Genomic DNA, 21103 nt, shown 5'->3' with positions numbered 1-21103 from the left:
TTTTTTTACTAAAGAAATAATCTTTTGAAAAACGACACACAACACATCCTTTACATTGATTTTTAATAAATAAATACAGAAAAATAAGTTAATGGCCCCAGGGCGACAAGGTCCTATCATTACAAAGCAGTAGACACAACACACCAGGGAGAGGCAGGCTGCAACTAAACGGAAATAATAAGCCTTCTTTAAATCTCATTATATGCTTACATTGCTGCTTAGGTATGAGCAATAATCAGATTTCCACCCTTTCTCTAATATGATCCCAGATCGGATACCAATTTTGGGCATGAAACTACAGTACTAAAGTAAGCTGTTCTGGAGTACTTATACTGTACAAAGTGTATGTACAAGACATGAATGGATGTGAGAATACAGAAAAGACAATCTATACATAAAAACAGAAAATAAAAATCCACCTGGAGTGACTCCTCTGCCGATATATTATGTAACTAATAATTCCGCTACCAGCCACAGAGGTACTGTACTGTGTGCGATCAAGGTGACATCAAGAGGACAACAACAGTGCCCTGCAAGACACAACGTGGAGGTATATGGTGATACATGACAGTAACAGCATGCACTAAGTCACATGGTTCCCGTAACGGTAAGTGACGCGTCTGCACATGTAAACCAAATGTAGCATCCCATTTAAGATAAAGCAAACGTTAGAGCAGGTGGTCACTGGATGGAACGTGAAGAGGACGGAGAATGATACAATCATCTCAGTCTGAGGCATATTATAGTATAGGAATATAGGATATTGAACATATTGTAACAGTCTCTTAGCTTATTTTTAAGAGCTTTGTAACTAGAGAAGCGGCTTGTGCAAAAGAAAGAAGAAGAAGAAGAAGAAATAAGTGCTTTTTGGAGTTTTACATCACATAAGACAGTGAAGCCTTCGTCGTCGTAGGCATTGTTACACCCGCAAACGTTAATAACTGCCCACAAATGTAATACAAATCTTCAGCTTTGAATGTAATAATCCCACAAACGTAATAAAATTTGACTACTGTAAACGTAATACTGAATTTCCTGCAAATGTAATAACTATTACAATGACTATTATTTTTTTTTTACATTGTTTGAACTCTCTTCCTATACATTGTCTTCTTGTAATTATTAGGACTTTATGCCTATAATATTTTGACTTGATTTTTGAAATATTCAAACTTTTTCTGTAACCAAAAATTGCAACTTTGATACTAAATATTTTTCCCTCATAACTTTATTTTATATTTATGCAGATTTGTTTTATTTTGTTGCTGTGTTTTTTTTTAAATAAGCGGTAGAAAATGAATGAGTGAATTAATGTTTCCTTGTTAATTTTTTTGAATTATTTTTTGAAGAATTATTACTATTATTATATGTGGGACAGTGAAAATCTGTAAATGTAATTACTTCCCACAAAATAATGATCTTTGTCATTGTTGTTGTTGTTTGTTCTTTCGTCTTTTAATGAAGGCGAAGGTGTAGATGTCATTTTGAGGATTTTAACAAGATAATTCCTTTTTTTGTGGAAAAAATATTATTCAAAGAGCATCATTTGAATACTTTAAAGGAATCTTTAATTATTAAATTATAATTTATTTTAAATTAAAAAAAGGTAACATAATTGTGATAATTACAATTGTTTTAATAAAATTATTATTATTATATTTTTATTATTATTATTTTATTATATTATATTATTATATTATTATCTTTAGGTTATTTCTTCCCCATATGCACACAAAATCACATACAATAATATACTGTAACTAAAACGCACATGTACGCCCACAAACAAAATGAAATAATTAAATTAAATTAAATTTGATTTATTATTTTTTAATGAGGGCGAAAGTGTAGATGTCATTTTGAGGATTTTAACAAGATAATTATTTTTTTCTTTTTTTGTGGAAAAAATATTATTCAAAGAGTATCATTTGAATACATTAAAGGAATCTTTAATAATTAAATTATAATTTATTTTAAATTAAAAAAGATAACATAATTGTGATAATTGCAATTGTTTTAATGACATTTTTTATTATTACTATTATTATTATTTTATTATATTTTATTATATTATTATCTTTTGGTTATTTCTTCCCCATATACACACAAAATCACACATACAATAATATACTGTAACTAAAACGCACATGTACACCACAAACAAAATGTAATAATTAAATTTAATTTAATTAATTCAGTATTACATTTGCAGTGAGCAAATTTTATTACGTATTGTGGGAAATGTATTACATTTGCGGGATTATTACATTCAAAGCTGCAGATTTGTATTACGTTTGTGGGCAGTTATTAACGTTTGTGGGTGTAACAGGCGGCACCTCATTGGGACAATGTTCCCTTCTTCAGTGCAGGTACAGTGTAACGTTGTGGTTTTGCTACAGTCTTTCAGTCGTTGTTGTGGTTTGTTCCCTCACAAAGCAGCAAAGTGGGTGGTGGTGATGGACGACACTGAAGCGACTGTGCTCGACGCAAACTGTAGCTTAACGTGGGTGTTTGCTGCACAAGCGTGTGTCCTGTAACGCTTGGTGTTTGCGTGCTGAAGGCGTCCGTGCTCAGTCAGCAGGGAGCTCACACAGCTCGTGTGTGTGTGTGTGTGTGTTGTGTGTGTGTGTCCCAAGTTATTTAGAGCACATGGCAACAGTTGTACTGAGCCAGAGGGAGGATCTTAGCTTTGTTGTTGGTCGGTATGTTGAAGGCCAGCGCTTTCTCACACAGCGGCAGCTGGAAGAGTCGCTCACGGAGTTTGATGCTGTGGCGTTTCCCTGCAGGCTCCATCCTAGTAGCCGCCTCGTCCCAGCACCCTGGTGCATTGTGGGACTGAGATCTGTCTGTTACCGAGTCCTCTCTCGGATTCGTGTCCGTCCTTTGGTTCTTCTTCCCTCCCCGGGTTGTTTTTTGTTGTTTAAGTGGTTTGTTGAAGTTGTTGTTTGGTTCCGTTTCTCCTGAGCTGGTGGACTCGGTCCACCCCTGACAGCACGGCACCCTTAAACCGGGTTCAGGGGGTATCTCAGGAGCTTGACTCACTAGGTTGTCTATGTGACCAACTGGCTGGTCTGATATCACACATCCGGTGTGTGTGTGTTCTATCTCCATCTCCGTTCCATCGTCCTCCATTATCTCCAACATCTCTGACGGATCTCCTTGCTGTTCTTCCATTTCGGCTTCTCTGCCCTTTTCGTCGTCTGCTCTTTGTGGCTCCGTCACTGACAAAGACAACAAACCTTCACATTCTTTGGCTAAAATGCTCTCCTCTTCTTCTTCTTCTTCTTCTTCTTCCTCCTCTTCGCATATCTGCAGGAGAGCAGGGAGATTCTTCGTGACACGAGGTTCCTCAGCAGGAGGCGGGCACAAAGAGTAGCTGAGGTTGGGTTGCCGTGGTGCAGGTAAAGACTGAGGTTTCGCCGCGAGCAGGTCACCACACTCCACCGCTCTTGAGCGTGGGGAGCTGAGCGAGAGGGCCCCCGATAGCCAATGAGGAGGAGCTTCCGGGCTGAGCAGAACATTATCCATCCCTTGTAACCACTGATGAGACTCAATCTCCTGCAAGGATGCTCGGTGTGATGGATCCTTCTGAAGCATCCTGGAGATGAGACTGACAATGGAGAGAGAAGATGATGTAAGCAGATACATTTAGCTCGTCTTCCATGTAAATCAATACGATGGATGATAACCAAGTATTTTTAAGAATATCCTCAAGGTTGTTCTGTTCTGTTCATGATCATGTGATCATGTGACAGCACATTGTGCTGGATCAGATGTTTCGGTGTGTTTGTGGTCAAACAAGCAGACATAAGGGTGTTTATACCGACTGAATGAACAAAATGGAAAGAACACACATTTACAGTTTGTTTCCCAGAAGCACTAATCACCTTAAAAGCTGCATGTGTTCAGACGTGCCAGAAATATTTCTGTATTGAACAAAGCAAAATGTTTTCTCAATCAGAAATTGCTCTCTGGTTCTACCATATCTTACTTATTGTGTGGAAATATGGGGTAATAACTATAAAAGCAATCTTCACTCGCTAAATGTACTGCAAAAAAGGTCAGTAAGGATAATTCATAATGCCGCCTACAAAGAACATACTAACTCCTTATTTCTAAAATCACAAATACTTCAACTTGCTGATATAGTTCATCTTCAAACAGCTAAAATAATGCATAAGGCTAAAAATAACCAATTAGCTAAAAATGTCATCCAATACTTCTCTACAAGAGAGGAGAAATATGATCTCAGGGAAGAAGTACATTTGAAACACTTATATGCTAGGACTACGTTAAAAAGCCATAGCATTTCAGTATGTGGAATCAAACTATGGAATGGATTGAGTAAGACCCTCAAACAATAAAAAAAAAACAACAATAAATATGGTCATATCACCTCGTATTTCAGTACGAGGTACATTATTTAAAAAAAAAAAAAAAACGTAAACTATATTAGGAAAGCAGGAAGTGAACAAATGTAACAGTTACTGATTATAAAAGTACCAGATGGAGGGGTAGGATTCAATACGTGTACTTCGGTACATGACAAGAATAAATTAAAAATTAAAAATTAAAAATTAAAAATTAAAAATTAAAAATTAAAAATTAAAAATTAAAAATTAAAAATTAAAAATTAAAAATTAAAAATTAAAAATTAAAAATTAAAAATTAAAAATATATTAGGAAAGCAGGAAGTGAACAAATGTGACAAGTTACTGATTATAAAAGTGAACTGATTATGTGATGCATTCAATTGTAATCTGATGCATGTTCAAATGAAATTAAACCATTACCATTACGTCATCCTTTGGGGTACAGGGCGTTTTTAGATACTTCTATACAATCGTTCATTGCTACATCATGGGTGAATATGGCCTATTAGTCAAACAATATGCACATTTCAGAACTGTTGATGTAGTATTCTACATCGGTCACTAGGTGTCAGACTTGATGACCAGAACATTATTTTATTGTGAATTTTACTGAAATATCTCACAAGAGTAATCACAATAATTAAAACAACATAATAATCTACTGTTGCAACTCTGATGTCACTTCCTGTCTGCCATATTCTTCTCCCCTTCTAGCACCAGGACATATTTACTGCGACACACACAAGGATGCATGCTAAAGGTGTCTAGAGGGCTCTAATAATGTTAAAAACATATTTAGAAGGCTGTAAACACGGTTTGAACTTTAGCTAAAATGTAGCTAACAACAGAGATGTAATTATATAATGATTTACCGCTTACTATTTACAATGTACACAATAAATGTGTTTGATTGCACACCTCAAGAAATTAAAAATAACATAATTGATCATACAGAGAGAAAAATTAGCATGCCTGTGTTGACTTTCAAAGCCATGATGTGAGTTGGCCACTTGGTGGCAGTGTTTACACACCTTCCCTCCTCTCCCTCTGCAACCAAATGGCTGTTCATTTTTTTTCCCCACCAATAGGAAGGTGATATTTTATGGAGTACTTCGGTACAAGGTACGAGTACTTCGGTACGAGGTACATTATTTTAATAAAACAAAAAAGAAACCCCTTAAACTGTATTATGGAAAGCAGGAAGTGAACAAATGTAACAGTTACTGATTGTAAAAGTCCCAGATGGAGGGGTAGGATTTAATAAGCTTTGCTTCTTCCTACTCCTTTTGGACATGTGGAACTGTGAACTGATTATGTGATGCATTCAATTGTAATCTGATGCATGTTCAAATGAAATAAAACCATTACCATTACCATATTTCATTGTCTGTTTACTTTCACTTTGGAAGTGACGCAATGTTTGTGTCTTTTACTAAAGTTAAAAAGACCACAATGAGGTAGAAAAGGTAAATGACACAGACACTGTCATAAAAGAATTAAAAGGGTATTGTTGGCTATTCTAGGCACATGACTGCTTAGCATTTAATGAAGCGTGTCTATGTGCAGTAGGCTGAAAAAGCCTCTCATCTAGAGCACTAAAATTACTTTTACGGTCAGTAGCTATTTAACACAAAAATTGATATTAAAATCTCATCTCGTGTTCCTTAATCCGATCTCATGCATCGTCTCGTCTCGTGAGTATTCTATACAGTCTTCTATAAATACAATGTTAGCATTGGAAATAGTGTTTTGGACCATCATACTAGCATGATGCATCTGTGCTTACTCTCTGCAGTCGCTTGAGATGTGGTCAGGGATGGAGTAGCGACAATCCAGAATCATCACCAGAGTCTCACTGTCGTTGGTTTCTTGGAAGGGAGGAACTCCGCATACTAACATATACAAGATCACTCCAAGAGACCAGATATCTGCAAAGCAATAAAAAAAAACCACACATTAAAATATTTAAATATTCCCTGGAATGTGAGTAAGATGAATATTAAAGTGTGGGATTGGATGGTGCAGCGTTTTGGTACTTTTGACCTCTGACACACATGCACACAGGCTTCCTGATGCTGACAACGTATTTCCTCTTACGGTCTGCCTCCCTTTCCTTCCCTTCCATGTCTTACACACTCATGCACAGGCAGACAAGAGCACAAGGACTGATTTACAGAAACACACCCTTGCAGAGGAGCCTGTCTTGGTGTTATTGCTGGTGCTATTTTGAGAAGGCCTTTTGCTCTGTTTTCTGTCCTTCCCTCTGTAAATAAAATATGGCATATGCATGCATAACATTGTGAATATATCCAGGTCATCCAAACTGTGTTGTTCAACAAAGTGGTCAAGTATGTATCTCCATTCCTGTGCAAAGGTTTAGCACATTTGTCACAAATTTATAAACTTTGTGATGCAGATGAGTTGCAATTTCAAGCAATGTGATGAACTACAACCAACAAATGTGATTACTGTTCTCTACCTGTGTAAACATTAGTACTTACTTCCTTGTTTTCTTCCAATCACATGTCAGTCCTGCACCCAGTCATGCCTTAGGTGCCTTGACAGATGATATACTCTAATAGTCACTATATTCTTTGCATTACACCGTAGTTCCTGATTGTATGATCAAGATCAGTGGTTCGACTTTCCAAAACGAGAATAATGCATTAAGTGAATCTAATGTTAGTTATAATGCTCTGTGCGTAGAGCCCAAGATCCATAGGGGGCGCATTCCCGCAAGTGCGCCAAGGGTACGCATTGCTGCCGTGGGGCGTGGAACACCAAGTCAGTCCGAGGCAGGTGAGAGGGGGGAAAAAATAGAAGACTTATAGTTTAACACTACCAGAATTCAGTCGCAGGTGGTGTAAGGGTACAGCTGCTGCCTTGGACACTAGATTGACTAGTTTACATTATTATTTTATCATTTTTTATGGTCATATCACCTCGTACTTTGGTATGTGACAAAAATAAAATAAAAAAAAACACAAAAAAACTTAAACTATATTAGGAAAGCAGGAAGTGAACAAATGTAACAGTTACTGATTGTAAAAGTACCAGATGGAGGGGTAGGATTTAATAAGCTTTGCTTCTTCCTACTCCTTTTGGACATGTGGAACTGTGAACTGATTATGTGATGCATTCAATTGTAATCTGATGCATGTTCAAATGAAATAAAACCATTACCATTACCATTACCATTTTATACCGCCTGCACAATTAATCACTTCTCTCAACACCTACATTTAATATTTTAAAATGTTTAAAATGTTTAAAATGTTTAAAATGTTTAAAATGTTAAACTTTTAATATTTTAATATTTCAATATTTTAATATTATTTATATTTTATTATTATATTTTATTGTATTATTATTAAATATTTATTTATAATATAATGTAATATATTTTAATATTTAACATTTTATATTTTATCAATTAATAGGTATTGATGACACAAAATGAACACTGCATATAAAAGCTTTGTGACAATGTTGTTCCAATGTAGAGACAACCAGCAGTTCCAAATAACAGCCCATTTTGCTTAAAACAAATTAAAGACAAACAATTCTTCAGATTTGTATGTATTTTTATATACGTACTACTTTGTATTTCATTGAAAACACTATGCCTCACTCAGCGCCACACCCAAACGCACTGTAGTCCTGTGTGTGTGTGTGTGCGTGTGTTAAACATCCACAGAGCATGACATTACAGTCCACACAACCATGCTCAGTCCTGGCCACACAATGTACACAGTCACGACTGTCTCTGTTTAGAGAACACTTACGTAAAAGGGTGGGGAAGCCACAAAGGGATGTACATTTTTCAGCTCACTGGGGAATGTCACACATACTGTACATACTGTAACAGCCATTAGTGGTGGGAAAAAACTGCTAGGATACTACTAATACTACTAATAGTTCATAGTTCCATAGTAGAAAAAAAGCCAACAGTGACAAAGTGTGTAAGAATTAATAATTGCATTGCATTTCACTATGTTTATATTGTCTGATGAACAAAATATAATTCACATTGCATGTAAAAATGCATCTTTCATTGTGGAGGTCATCCTAAAAACCGTGTAAAAAACTACAGAAGAGGCAAATTCATGCTAATTTGTTAGATTTGGGGACGTTTGCGTGTCATTGTGTTGGCGCTGACCTTGCTGATGTAAACAGCGGAGCAGCCCGCAGCTTAATCCAAACACAGGCAAGATATTTCTTATCTGCCGTGTTGTAAAAACAGTCGTTGCCCACATGTGGTTAGATCCCACCCTCGGGCGGAGAAACTTGTTATGTCAGCAAAATTGACACAATGAATCTAAAGCTAACAGGTTGTTCCACAAAAGAAACTAAATAGAGTAAAGAAGGCATGTAAAGTTGATGGACGTTACTGGAACAAATGCACAAAAATAAATATTAGAATGTTGTAATCTTGTGTTAAATGATGCCAACGTTTCAAATAATGAGGTTTGAGTATTAGGAAGTGAGCTCTGAAAGAAGTTTCAAATGGCTTAAAACGCTCGGTTACAGAGGGCGTTGCAAAACTGTTCCTTTGTGATGTCACAGAGGAGAAGGTTCCTTATGGGCGTGGCTGTAGGCGCAATACACTCTCTGTCGAGCTCCCCCTAGATCTGCTTCTGTGTTTATATAGCTAGCAATAGCTCATGAAAAAGTGTTTATTTTGGATGATTTGGATTTTGGATGTAAGACGAAACCATCAGGCACAAGTGGTTGGAGTTCCTGATTCCCTACCGGAATCTGTCAAAGCCCGATGCCTTTCCAACATTACTTGGTCATGTGGAAGAGTCAGGAGAGCAAACAGTAAGTAACAATTTATCAGTGTCCTAACTGTGTTTATTTTGTGGAGCAAAAGTGCTTGTCTGTGTAGCATTATAGAGTGTGCATACAGGGAGCGGGGTTGCTAATAACCATTTCCCACCACAATTCGTGGCTCTACCGGAGTTTTTTCGAGTTCCACTGGTACTCCCGCAAAAAACGTGTAATGACTATAGAAAACCGCTAAACATTAAAATGCTAAAGCTACTTACCATTGAGAGACATTTTACATAATATCCTGTGTGTACACGGAAATCTATAGCTTTAAATGGTCATATCATTATTTGATGAAAAATTTTGCATTTCCCAATCTAATAAAAACAAATAAAAATAAAAATTATCGCATTTCCCAATCTAATAAAAACAAATAAAAATTAAAAAAATTAAAAAAATAAAAATAAAAATTCTACTAAAATTATTTAATTTCCTGATTTAATAAAGGAAATGTGTTCAAGACAGAAAGTACACCACACAAACTCAACTACAGCGTGTCCATTTCTAGACTACACTGTGTAAAGTACACACACTGTAATTGCCAAATGTTATGTAACTCAAAGCTATGTTTATCGTTGACAATGACAAAAAGTTCAGTGGACGAGCCTACATCTGTTTTTCATCATCCATGCATCTTATAAACTGATTATACTGTAAAAGGTCAACAGGACTGGCTCATTTGGAGACAACTTGGACTGATCAGTGAGGACTGACACATTGCCAAATACATTTTATACACATTCACACCGATGGGCGATTTAGTGTCTTAACGCAACCTAACACACATGTTTTGAAACTATGGGAGGAACCCATCAAGGCACATGAAGAACAATGCAAACGATGCAGACTAAATCCACCTTGACACTTGAACGGATTATGTCCCTGCAGTGGTACACCATTTTGAATGCCAACGAGTAAACTGTGTTATAAGCATAATCTTTGTGTGACTAGTAAGACTACCATTATAAGAGTCTTGAACCAGTTATGATATGCTATACATATCACTATATTGACACTTACTATGGTACCCATTATGTCATTGGATGGTCATATCACCTTGTACTTTGGTAGGTAATAAAAATTTAAAAAAATAAAATAAAAAAAATTAAAAAAACTATATTAGGAAAGCAGGAAGTGAACAAATGTCACAGTTACTGATTGTAAAAGTACCAGATGAAGGGGTAGGATTTAATAAGCTTTGCTTCTTCCTACTCCTTTTTGACATGTGGAACTGTGAACTGATTATGTGATGCATTCAATTGTAATCTGATGCATGTTCAAATGAAATAAAACCATTACCATTACCATAATCAACACAAGTAGATCTTGCCTGTTAGCATCCACCAGTGGAGTCATTAGGCTGAAGCCCCCCTAAAATGTTCTTAAGTCCCCCTAAATAATTTGATATTTTTTTATACATTTTTTTAAACAAAAAAAATCTCAAATTTTATATAATAGGGCAAAAGCACACTAATAAGCAAGCCAATAAGCAGGCTAATACTAGCCTACTACTAGTACTAGTAGTAATAATAAAAAGAAGAATAATGATGATAGTAACAATAATAGGCTAATTAATAATATAATAATGATTATTATATAATTGATCGCTGTCCAGGCTGCATGGCGGCCGAGTGGTTAGCACACAGACCTCACAGCTGGGAGACCATGGTTCAGTTATGGTAATGGTAATAAAACCATTCCCATTCCTATTACCATTACCATTACCATTACCATAAGCATTAAAAGCATTGCTTTTACATTTAATAAAGGTTCTATGATGGTGACAGTTTGACTCTAGAACTGATTCAATTTACATTTATCAGAATAAATTGTACGTGGACCAGCATCCCATGTGGGACTGTGTTTGCCCTCGGAGGTTCCAATATAGCTGCAAATGGATGTGGGCCACCTGTGGTCTAACAGTAAACACCACCCTCCTCTACTAACCTCCAACGTAAAGTCCAAACAGAAAGACACAGATTTGACCCACATTCCTGTGCATCCTACACATTCGTTCTTGACTTGGCATCATACCAGAGTACATTCACGTAAACCCTCCAAAATGCAATGTTTGTGATACATGACAAACCCCCGTGTCCGCCGTAAGACACACGCTTAACACTCGCTTACTGCAGTGTTTGGCTCCACTGCGGAACGTGCCCAGTTGGCTGGCTTGCTAGACTGACCCAGATACACACGCTAATCCTTTGCGGACACAAATACACACATTCATAGACAACATAGATGTTACACACAAGCGAATGAATGTGCAAATAGTATGAGGACTCATGAGCAGACACACATAGAGACGTCAGGTCAAGGGGACAAACTACAGGCTTGTAGACAGGGAGGTTATTTGGCATTGAACGGAAAGTCGGCCAAATTGTCCACTCAATCTCTTGCCCCTTGAATATTCATTCATACATTTATTTATTTTCTGCCGCTTATCCTCACAAGGGGGGTGCTGGAGCCGATCCCAGCTGTCTTCGGGCGAGAGGCGGGGTACGCCCTTGACCGGTCGCCAGCCAATCACAGGGCACATATAGACAAACAACCATTCACACTCACATTCATACCTATGGACAATTTGGAATCGCCAATTAACCTAGCATGTTTTTGGAATGTGGGAGGAAACCGGAGTACCCGGAGAAAACCCACGCATGCACGGGGAGAACATGCAAACTCCACACAAAGATGGCCGAAAGTGGAATTGAACTCGGGTCACTCGACCGCCGTGCAGCCACTCACGGTGCAACAAAGTGAAAACACAACATGTCCATAACAAGTTAACGCATCATATAAATAAACAACTAAGCGCCAAACATAACATAGCATGAGGCCCGCAAGGCATGCTGGGTGGTGCAGCTGCAACAACTATACAAACCCATTAATCCATTTTTTATGCCGCTTATCCTCACTAAGGTCGCAAGTATGCTGGAGCCTATACCAGTTGTCTTTGGTCAAGAGGCGGGGTACACCCTGGACTGGTCGCCAGCCAATCACAGGGCACATATAAGACAAACAACCATTCACACTCACATTCATACCTATGGACAATTTGGAGTCGCTAATTAACCTAGCATGTTTTTGGAATGTGGGAGGAAACCGGAGTACCCGGAGAAAACCCACGCATGCACGGGGAGAACATGCAAACTCCTCACAGAGATGGCCGAGGGTGGAATCGAACCCTGGTACTCCTAGCTGTGAGGTCTGCGTGCTAACCACTCGTCCACCGTGCCGCTTGCAACAACTATACAAACCCATTAATCCATTTTCTATGCCGCTTATCCTCACTAAGGTCGCAAGTATGCTGGAGCCTATCCCAGTTGTCTTTGGTCGAGAGGCGGGGTACACCCTGGACTGGTCGCCAGCCAATCACAGGGCACATATAGACAAACAACCATTCACACTCACATTCATACCTATGGACAATTTGGAGTCGCCGATTAACCTAGCATGTTTTTGGAATGTGGGAGGAAACCGGAGTACCCGGAAAATGCACCATGCAGTCCCCAAGAGCTTTCCGTAAAGTTTTATATAAATCCACATGAATAACGTGAGTTTTTAAAGATCCTTACCCACAGCCGGTGCATCATACTGTTCTCCCAATAGAATCTCAGGTGCGGAATATGCCAGGGATCCACAGCTGGTGGCCAACATCGTCCCAGGTTGGAATAAGTTACTGAAACCAAAGTCTGTCAGTTTCACTGCCCCCTGCTGGGGAAAAAAGACCACATTCTCCGGTTTAAGGTCTCGGTGCACCACGTGGAGTTCGTGGCAATATGCCACAGCGCGCAAAATCTGGGCAAAGTGACGTTTGGCAGTGGCTTCAGCAACGCCTCTCTCATGGCGAAGAATGTAATCGTACAGGTCGCCCCCCTCGGCCAGCTCCATGACCAGATATAGGGTGGTGGGTGTGTCGATGACCTCGTATAGGCGAACCACATTGGGATGCTGAACCCGCCTCATACATCTAAAATGACACAAATAACAGTGTTGGGTTAGGATGCAAAATATTGAAAATATTATTTTCTTCGTGTTTCTTCGTTTTGGGAATTATAAGCACGCTTTACCTGACTTCCTGTAAGAGATGGCTGGTCGCCATGACGTCAAGTTTGGTCTTGTCAATCATCTTAATAGCAACCAGCTGCCCCGTGTTGACATGGCGAGCCAGTTTGACCACCGCATAGTGACCCCTGCCCAAGGTCCGACCCACGTGGTACAGCCCGCTAAGATTCAAGCGGCCGGATTTAAAGTTTTCATCTTGAGCCGAGATGTGTTCTCTGCAGTCCATGATGACATCAAAGAAGTTATAAAATTATGGAAACTGCGTTTTGGTGAAGAAGGAAGAGAGGTTGCCGGGTAAAAATCCTTCTTACTGCAAGTGGGTTACCTAGCAAGACAAAGGAAAAAAAACAACAATGAAAACCATGTTGGAGTCAAACTGGTTTAAAACAATAAACATGTACACAACATACAATATCGGCACGGTGGACGAGTGGTTAGCGCGCAGACCTCACAGCTAGGAGACCAGGGTTCAATTCCACCCTCGGCCATCTCTGTGTGGAGTTTGCATGTTCTCCCCGTGCATGCGTGGGTTTTCTCCGGGTACTCCGGTTTCTTCCCTCATGGGGTGCTGGAGCCTATCCCAGCTGTCTTCGGGCGAGAGGCGGGTTACACCCTGGACTGGTCGTCAGCCCATCACAGGGCACATATAGACAAACAACCATTCACACTCACATTCATACCTATGGACAATTTGGAGTCGCCAATTAACCTAGCATGTTTTTGGAATGTGGGAGGAAACCGGAGTACCCGGAAAATAGATGGTCGAGGGTGGAATTGAACCTTGGTGTCCTAGCTGTGAGGTCTGCGCACTAGCCACTCGAACACCGTGCAGCCCCGGCAGAAGTGCATTCGTAGTTAAATTCAAAATTATCAGGAGGTTTGCCACCAGCTGCTTATAATTATCTGCCTTGTAGTTTCCAAGAAATTCAATCATTCATTCATATGCTACCGCTTATCCTCACGAGGGTTGCGGGGGTGCTGGAGCCTATCCTAGCTGTCTTAGGACAAGAGGCAAGGTACACCCTGGACTGGTCGCCAGCCAATCACAGGGCACATATAGACAAACAACCATTCACACTCACATTCATACCTATGGACAATTTGGAGTCGCTAAATAACCTAGCATGTTTTTGGAATGTGGGAGGAAATCGGAGAAAACCCACGTATGCACGGGGAGAACATGCAAACTCCACACAGAGATGGCCGAGGGTGGAATTGAACCCTGGTTTGCGCGCTTACCACTCGACCACCGTGCCGCCCCAAAAATAATATTGAGTTTTACTAAAAAAAAAATGTACAAAGTTGACATAAATGAGTTAGAATTGTTATAAAGATGATATACGTATTTTCCATTGGCTAATGCTGGGTGAGGATGCTGGACTCTTTCTCAAATTACACTCACCCTGCACAAATGGCAAGCCTGATCAATAGTGTAACAGGAAACCTTAATGTATGTCTGAGGGGTTCGCATGTTGCGTTCAATGTGACAATCACGTAGATGATGTCATCACGTGATCTTCCCAAGGGTAACAAGTCCGTCTGACATCATCATCATGTATCTTCATCCCCCATCCATAATACATCGCAGCCCATCGCTGTTTACATATTGAAAAGCCGCCATCTCTATTCGGGGGGGGGGGGGTTGTCGTGTTAATATACGCAGTACTGTTAGTTCCGTGTGTGGTCTAAAACGCTGTGCTGCGTCGCCATGAGGGTGCCAAGTGTCGTGTCACGGCCAGCTGTTCTGTAGTCGGTCGACCCACAACTGCAGTCCCGAGTTGGCACATCCGCCATCCTTATATAGGCTTCCTTCTACCTACCTCTATCTAAGACTAGCAAACGGTAGAATAGCGTAAAACCACGTCGCTAACTTACCGTTGTCTCCAACATCCCGCGACGTTTAAGACCGCGAACTTAACACAACAATGTCGACGCTTCCTCTGCTTTCCTCGCTCAGCTCCATGTTGCCTTCGCGTGCACGTTTTCCATCCTCGCTTGGACTGGAGCGGGAATGATCGAGGGAGCGCGCGCGCGTGAACAGCTCCTTGTGACGTCAATACATTCCAGCTCAGACCAGGCCGGCCGGCTGAATGGAAGCTCGAGTGATTATATAACAAAGTGTTCCTGTGTTTTCTCTACAAATAGCTTGAGCTGAGATACATTCCAAGATGTTGGGAGACCGCAGGATGATTTAAGAGCTTAAGCAGGAAAACTGTGTGTTTCCATTTATAACCGTAACTTTGTTCTTGGAACCTGGAAACCTAGTTAAGAATCCTAACGTCTCATAAAGCCTCCTTTTATGAGTCTTTTTTTACCTTCTATTTTCTAACTATCTACCACATTGCAAACTACTGTAGTTCAAATATATTGTAATTTACTGTGTTTTTTTCCTGTTTGAAAGTAAAGTCCTGTATTAAAATAGCAAGACTTTGACGCCATCTTGTGGTTGAATAATGAGTAACAGTGTGCATTTTGTGATTGTGTTTACAGTGTATGGATTTTACGGCATGCCTCGGATGCTAAAAAGTGGCTTAATGACAAATAAATAGTACACTTTTATGCAATAATACACTTTTTTTGATAAACCATGATTTATGTCATTTTATTTATGATAAAATTAAACCACTTCTCTGTATCATGTTTGAACGTAAAGTCCTGTACGTTTGTATTAAAATAGCAAGACTTTGGCGCCATCTTGTGGTTGAGTAATGAATAAAAGTGTGCATTTTATGATTGTATGTACAAGTGTATGGATTTTGGCATGCCTCGGATGCTTAAAAGTGGTTTAATGATAAATAAATAGTACACTTTTATACAATAATACACTTTCTTTGATAAACCATGATTTATGTCATTTTATTTATGATAAAATTAAACATTTTGCCCTTGCTGCATCACTTCTCTGTACCAACAACTATGATTTTCATCACGGTTTTTCAAAAATATATTTAAAAAATCATACAGTTTCGTGCTTGAATACAGCCTATTATTATTAAAAAAATATGCACATTGAAGCACATTTTTTATGCATTTTTGAAGAATAAAAAGGCTAACTCAGGGGTGGGCAAACTTTTGGACTCGTGGGCCGCATTGAGTTAACAAAACTGTCTGGGGGGCCAGAATATATATTTTTTATAACACACACTATTTTACACTTATAATTCTAACAGTCCACCTTGAATTATTTGTCTAATTTTATTTATTTATTATATATTATATTTAATCTACATATTATATATATAATTTATTATATATTATAATTATATTATTAATTACATTATATATCAATTATATTATATTTTTATATATTTATTATTTATTTACTTATTTGTATAATTTTATCTGTAAACGTGTCAGATTATTAGCTATATGTTTTAAATATGTTCCATATATCCCTTTTTTCCAGAGCACTTTAAACATCAAACCACATCAAACTACAAACTTGAATTTTACATTTTAATTTTTTTTTTATTATTTTTATTGTTTTTTTTTTTTTACTGAATAAGACATCCGACTTGCAAGTCATGTTGCCAGCATGTATGTTAAAAGTTAGAAAGCAACTGGCGGGCCGGATTCAAACGCTTTAAACATCAGATCACATCAAACTACAAACTTGAATTTTACATTTAAAAAAAAAATATATATATATATATATTTTTTTTTTTTGAAATTTTTATTATAATTTATTTTTTGACTGAATAAGACATCCGACTTGCAAGTCATGTTGCCAGCATGTACGTATGTTAAAAGTTAGAAAGCAACTGGCGGGCCGGATTCAAACGCTTAGTGGGCTGCATGTGGCCCCCAGGCCGTAGTTTGCCCACCCCTGGGCTAACTGAACTGAAATATAAATATAAGGCATTCCTAAGACACATTCAAAGATGTTCTGAATATGTAGTATTATAAAATGGTCACTAGATGTCAGTAATGTTACTGCAATATTTGCTGAGACACACAAACGCCGGAATTGATCGCCTGAACAACAGGCTTTTATTGCACGTTGGAATTATCCCACAGCAGGCACAATAATCGTTAATAATAACATACTGTTACTGTTGCTGCAGTCACCCACGCTGAACTAAAACCCAACTCGAACATAAGCACAAGTCTTATTTATGTCTGGAATGGCTTATTTACTGTTATTTTGTCTACTATATAGTCTAAAATGAGTGTAAAAGTGAATATAAGGGTGTTATTTGATGTATTTAGGGCTCTAATAGTGTTAAAACACAACCATATAGCAGGAATAGTGTGCTGGAACACCTGCACCAGATATGAACTGAAGGACATCTTACCTACTCTGTAAGAAAATGTGTTGAAGAAGGACGTTACATAATTTTTTTTTCCCTCAAAGATGATGTCAGTCAGATGACGTCACTCACTTGGCTGGAGAAGAAGATGCAGAAAGGGTTGCTCACTCTTAAGATGAGTAACCTTGTCTCTGAACACCTTGGCAACGTGTCATACACCTCGTTTTGTCATACACCTTGTCATCAAAGCATAATATGAAATAATATGGCATCATCACAGTTTGAAGTGCTCCACTTGAATTTGTCGCTGACAGGATGGATATACAGGATAAATATGGGAGCGGTTCTGGTTTTTGTAGGGGTTGCGGGAGTTCTGAAGTGGAAAAGGAAAATACAAAAGTTGCACAAAACATGCCCTAAATATCTATTTAGTATCCCTAATGGTCTCACTTTACAATACGGTGCATAAAAATGCATTACTGAAGAACTAATGAACTATTGAGACAAGTGGTTAGAGTTAGGTAGGTTCTTTCCTCATCAACTGCTGTACTTTTGTGTACCTTATTGTTAAGTGTTAAGGTGTGACAAAAGATGTCATTTTTAATTTTTTTATTTATTTATTTGTATTTTTTTTTTTACATTTTTTAAATTTAAAATTTTAAAAAAAATGTAAAATGTAAAAATTATTTTTTTTTTACATTTTTTTATTTACTTATTTATTTATTACAAAAGATGTCATTATCTTACATGGAAAAAAGTATTGTATATTTATTCCATTTGTCATGCGTAAATACAGATATCCACAAGGTGGCAGTAGAGACTTAAATGGCGGACCAGTGAATGAATTTAAAGGCGGAAAAAAAAACCTTCAGTTCAAAGGACAACAATATAATAGTTAACTTTAGTGAGTTTTGTGGACCTTTAAAATAACATATACGTACACATAAGTCAAGAATGTATGTCAAATTAAATTATTATTATTTTGATTATTTTGTACACCCTGGACTAGTCACCAGCCAATCACAGGGCAAACAACCATTCACACTCACACTACTATATTAGGCAATACAAGTGTAAAAGTGACTATAGGGGTGTTGTTTCATGCATAGAGGGCTCTAATAATTCATTCATTCATTCATTCATTTTCTACCACTTGTCCGCATGAGCGTAGCGGAGGGTGCTGGAGCCTATCCCAGCTGTCTTCGGGCGAGAGGCGGGGTACACCCTGGACTGGTCGCCAGCCAATCACAGGGCACATATAGACAAACAACCATTCACACTCACATTCATACCTATGGACAATTTGGAGTCGCTAATTAACCTAGCATGTTTTTGGAATGTGGGAAGAAACCAGAGAAAACCCACGCATGCACATGGAGAACATGCAAACTCCACACAGAGATGCCTGAGGGTGGAATCGAACTCGGGTCTCCTAGCTGTGTAGCCTGTGCGCTAACCACTCGCCTACCGTGCAGCCCAAGTAAACACAAAAGAATGTAAAAAACGCAACCAGTTAATTCCCAGTGTATTGTCAGGGACTTGACTCATTTTTTTAATACATTTTAGGGGAACGTGGTGAAAGTCACAGTTACACTAAGCAGCTACCTGGCTTCAAAGGCCCCCGAGCGGGACAAGACTGGACCAAGATGAAACAGTGAAGTGCACATAAACACGGACAAAAGCAGAGAGATGGGAGATACAGGCCTTGTCCGACAGCTGAGATATAGCACAAAGGACCTTGGGGAGTTTCAGGGGGAATTCCACTGAGGGAATTGGACATGTCTGATTTACACTAACACTTTGGCTAAACTTGCGATAAAAGTTCACGTAAGAAACATTGCTGAATGTGTCTTTATCTGTCTCATCCGCCATCGCTCTTTGTCGCTTTTCTCTCTCCTGCTGCGATGCGTTTTTTTGTCTTTATTCGCTTATAAAACGAAGACGCAAGTTAAAAAGAATATCGTCTTACAAAAGACACGGCGCTATTGTGAAGCACGGACTCATAAATCTAACGCTAGGAAATGAAAATAGAAAATAAACTTGGAGCTATGTGGACAAGCAAGGACAAAAGAGGGGAGAGGAGAGGAAGGAACACGAAAGGGAGTGAAAGAGTTGAGAGACACTGAAAGAAAACATGTTCATTTTTTATCAGCCTTTTTCACCCAATGGGGAGCCAAGGAATGTGATGAAGAATCTGGCCACAGATAAAGAGAGGAAAGTGGTTGGTACTGTAATGTACTGTATATATGGATGTGTGTGTGTGTGATAATGACAGGGGTTTTGAACTAGTTTTAACATACATTCACTGGATGTTTCATTTGCTACACGACGAAAAAAAGAAACATAAAATATTCACTTTATTAAGGGTTTGAATCTACATTGTTTGGAGTTTGCATGTTCACCCTGTGAGCGCATGGGTTTTCTACAACATTCCAAAAACATGTATATTAGGTCAATCGGACACTCTAAACTCCACAGGATAGGCTCCAGCATACCCATAGCATAGGCCATAGTATTTACTGTAAGTCAATACATTCCTGACTATTTGAAGTAAACATAACATTAGTCTTACAAAGGCAACACAGCAAGTATTTATTAGTGTAATGTCTAATACCCATCCATTCATTCATTCATTCATTTTCTACTGCTTACCCTCACAAGGGTCGCAAGGGGTGCTGGAGCCTATCCCAGCTGTCTTCAGGCACTCCAGCCAATCACTGGGCACATATAGACAAACAACCATTCACACTCACATTCATACCTATGGACAATTTGGAGTCGCCAATTAACCTAGCATGTTTTTGGAATGTGGGAGGAAACCGGAGTACCCGAAGAAAACCCACGCATGCACGGGGAGAACATGCAAACTCCACACCGAGATGGCCGAGAGTGGAATCGAACTCGAGTCTCCTAGCTGTGTGGCCTGCACGCTAACCACTCAACCGTGCAGCTCTACAAAAGACTCTCAGCCAAAAAAAAATCATAATAATGAGATTTAAAAATGTCCATGTTTGACTGCTGTAGCAGCTGTACATCACACCACCAGGGTTAACAGCTGAATTAATTCATTCATTTTCTACCGCTTATCCTCACAAAGGTCGCAGGGGGTGCTGGAGCCTATCCCAGCTGTCTTCGGGCGAGAGGCAGCATACACCTTGGACTGGTGGCCAGCCAATCACAGGGCACATATAGACAAACAACCATTCACACTCACATTCATACCTATGGACAATCCTCATTAAGGCCAATCACACAGACATTCATACTTATGGACAATTTAGTGTCGGTAATTAACCTAGCATGCACGTCAACATTAACATTACCATTGACTGCTGCATTGACTGGCCACAACATTAGGTACACCTGCGCAGGAGCAGCATCAAACACTGCCTGTATTTTTATGTCTTTCTGCAATGGATTAATTGGATTTAAATTTATTCTTATGGAAAAAATGTATTTGGTTAACATCCGTTTTGGTTAGAGTCAGACATTCTGGGATGGCTTAATGACGCTAACCAAGGTTCCATTGAAATTACACTTTCAGATTATGCAAGCCAATACAAAAAATGAGCTGTGCGGGGG

At 38.7% G+C, this 21103-nt stretch overlaps 1 protein-coding gene across 1 annotated transcript; it reads right to left on the bottom strand.

The window, feature by feature from the left end:
* Positions 1–55: 55 nt before the first annotated feature.
* Positions 56–15289, bottom strand: snrkb (SNF related kinase b). The gene is made up of 5 exons (XM_058075700.1): positions 15147–15289; positions 13277–13596; positions 12782–13176; positions 6160–6301; positions 56–3610 (listed from the first exon to the last, which is right to left on the bottom strand). Exons 2-5 carry the CDS (start codon positions 13495–13497, stop codon positions 2641–2643), a joined length of 1728 nt encoding a protein of 575 aa, XP_057931683.1. The 5' UTR covers positions 13498–13596; positions 15147–15289; the 3' UTR covers positions 56–2640.
* Positions 15290–21103: the final 5814 nt, after the last annotated feature.

The sequence above is a fragment of the Doryrhamphus excisus genome, chromosome 6, assembly GCF_030265055.1.
Source record: "Doryrhamphus excisus isolate RoL2022-K1 chromosome 6, RoL_Dexc_1.0, whole genome shotgun sequence".
Taxonomy (NCBI): Eukaryota; Metazoa; Chordata; class Actinopteri; order Syngnathiformes; family Syngnathidae; genus Doryrhamphus; species Doryrhamphus excisus.
Note: the sequence above shows the minus strand (reverse complement) of the source record. Positions and strands in the feature narration are given on the sequence as shown.

Excerpts from the sequence above, each read along its gene's own strand:
- snrkb (XM_058075700.1), bottom strand. The coding sequence starts at position 13,497 with ATGGACTGCAGAGAACACATCTCGGCTCAAGATGAAAACTTTAAATCC. Across the intron at positions 13,177-13,276 it reads CATCTCTTACAGGAAGTCAG|ATGTATGAGGCGGGTTCAGC; the intron begins GTAAAGCGTGCT and ends GTGTCATTTTAG. Across the intron at positions 3,611-6,159 it reads ATCTCAAGCGACTGCAGAGA|TCTCATCTCCAGGATGCTTC; the intron begins GTAAGCACAGAT and ends CTCCATTGTCAG.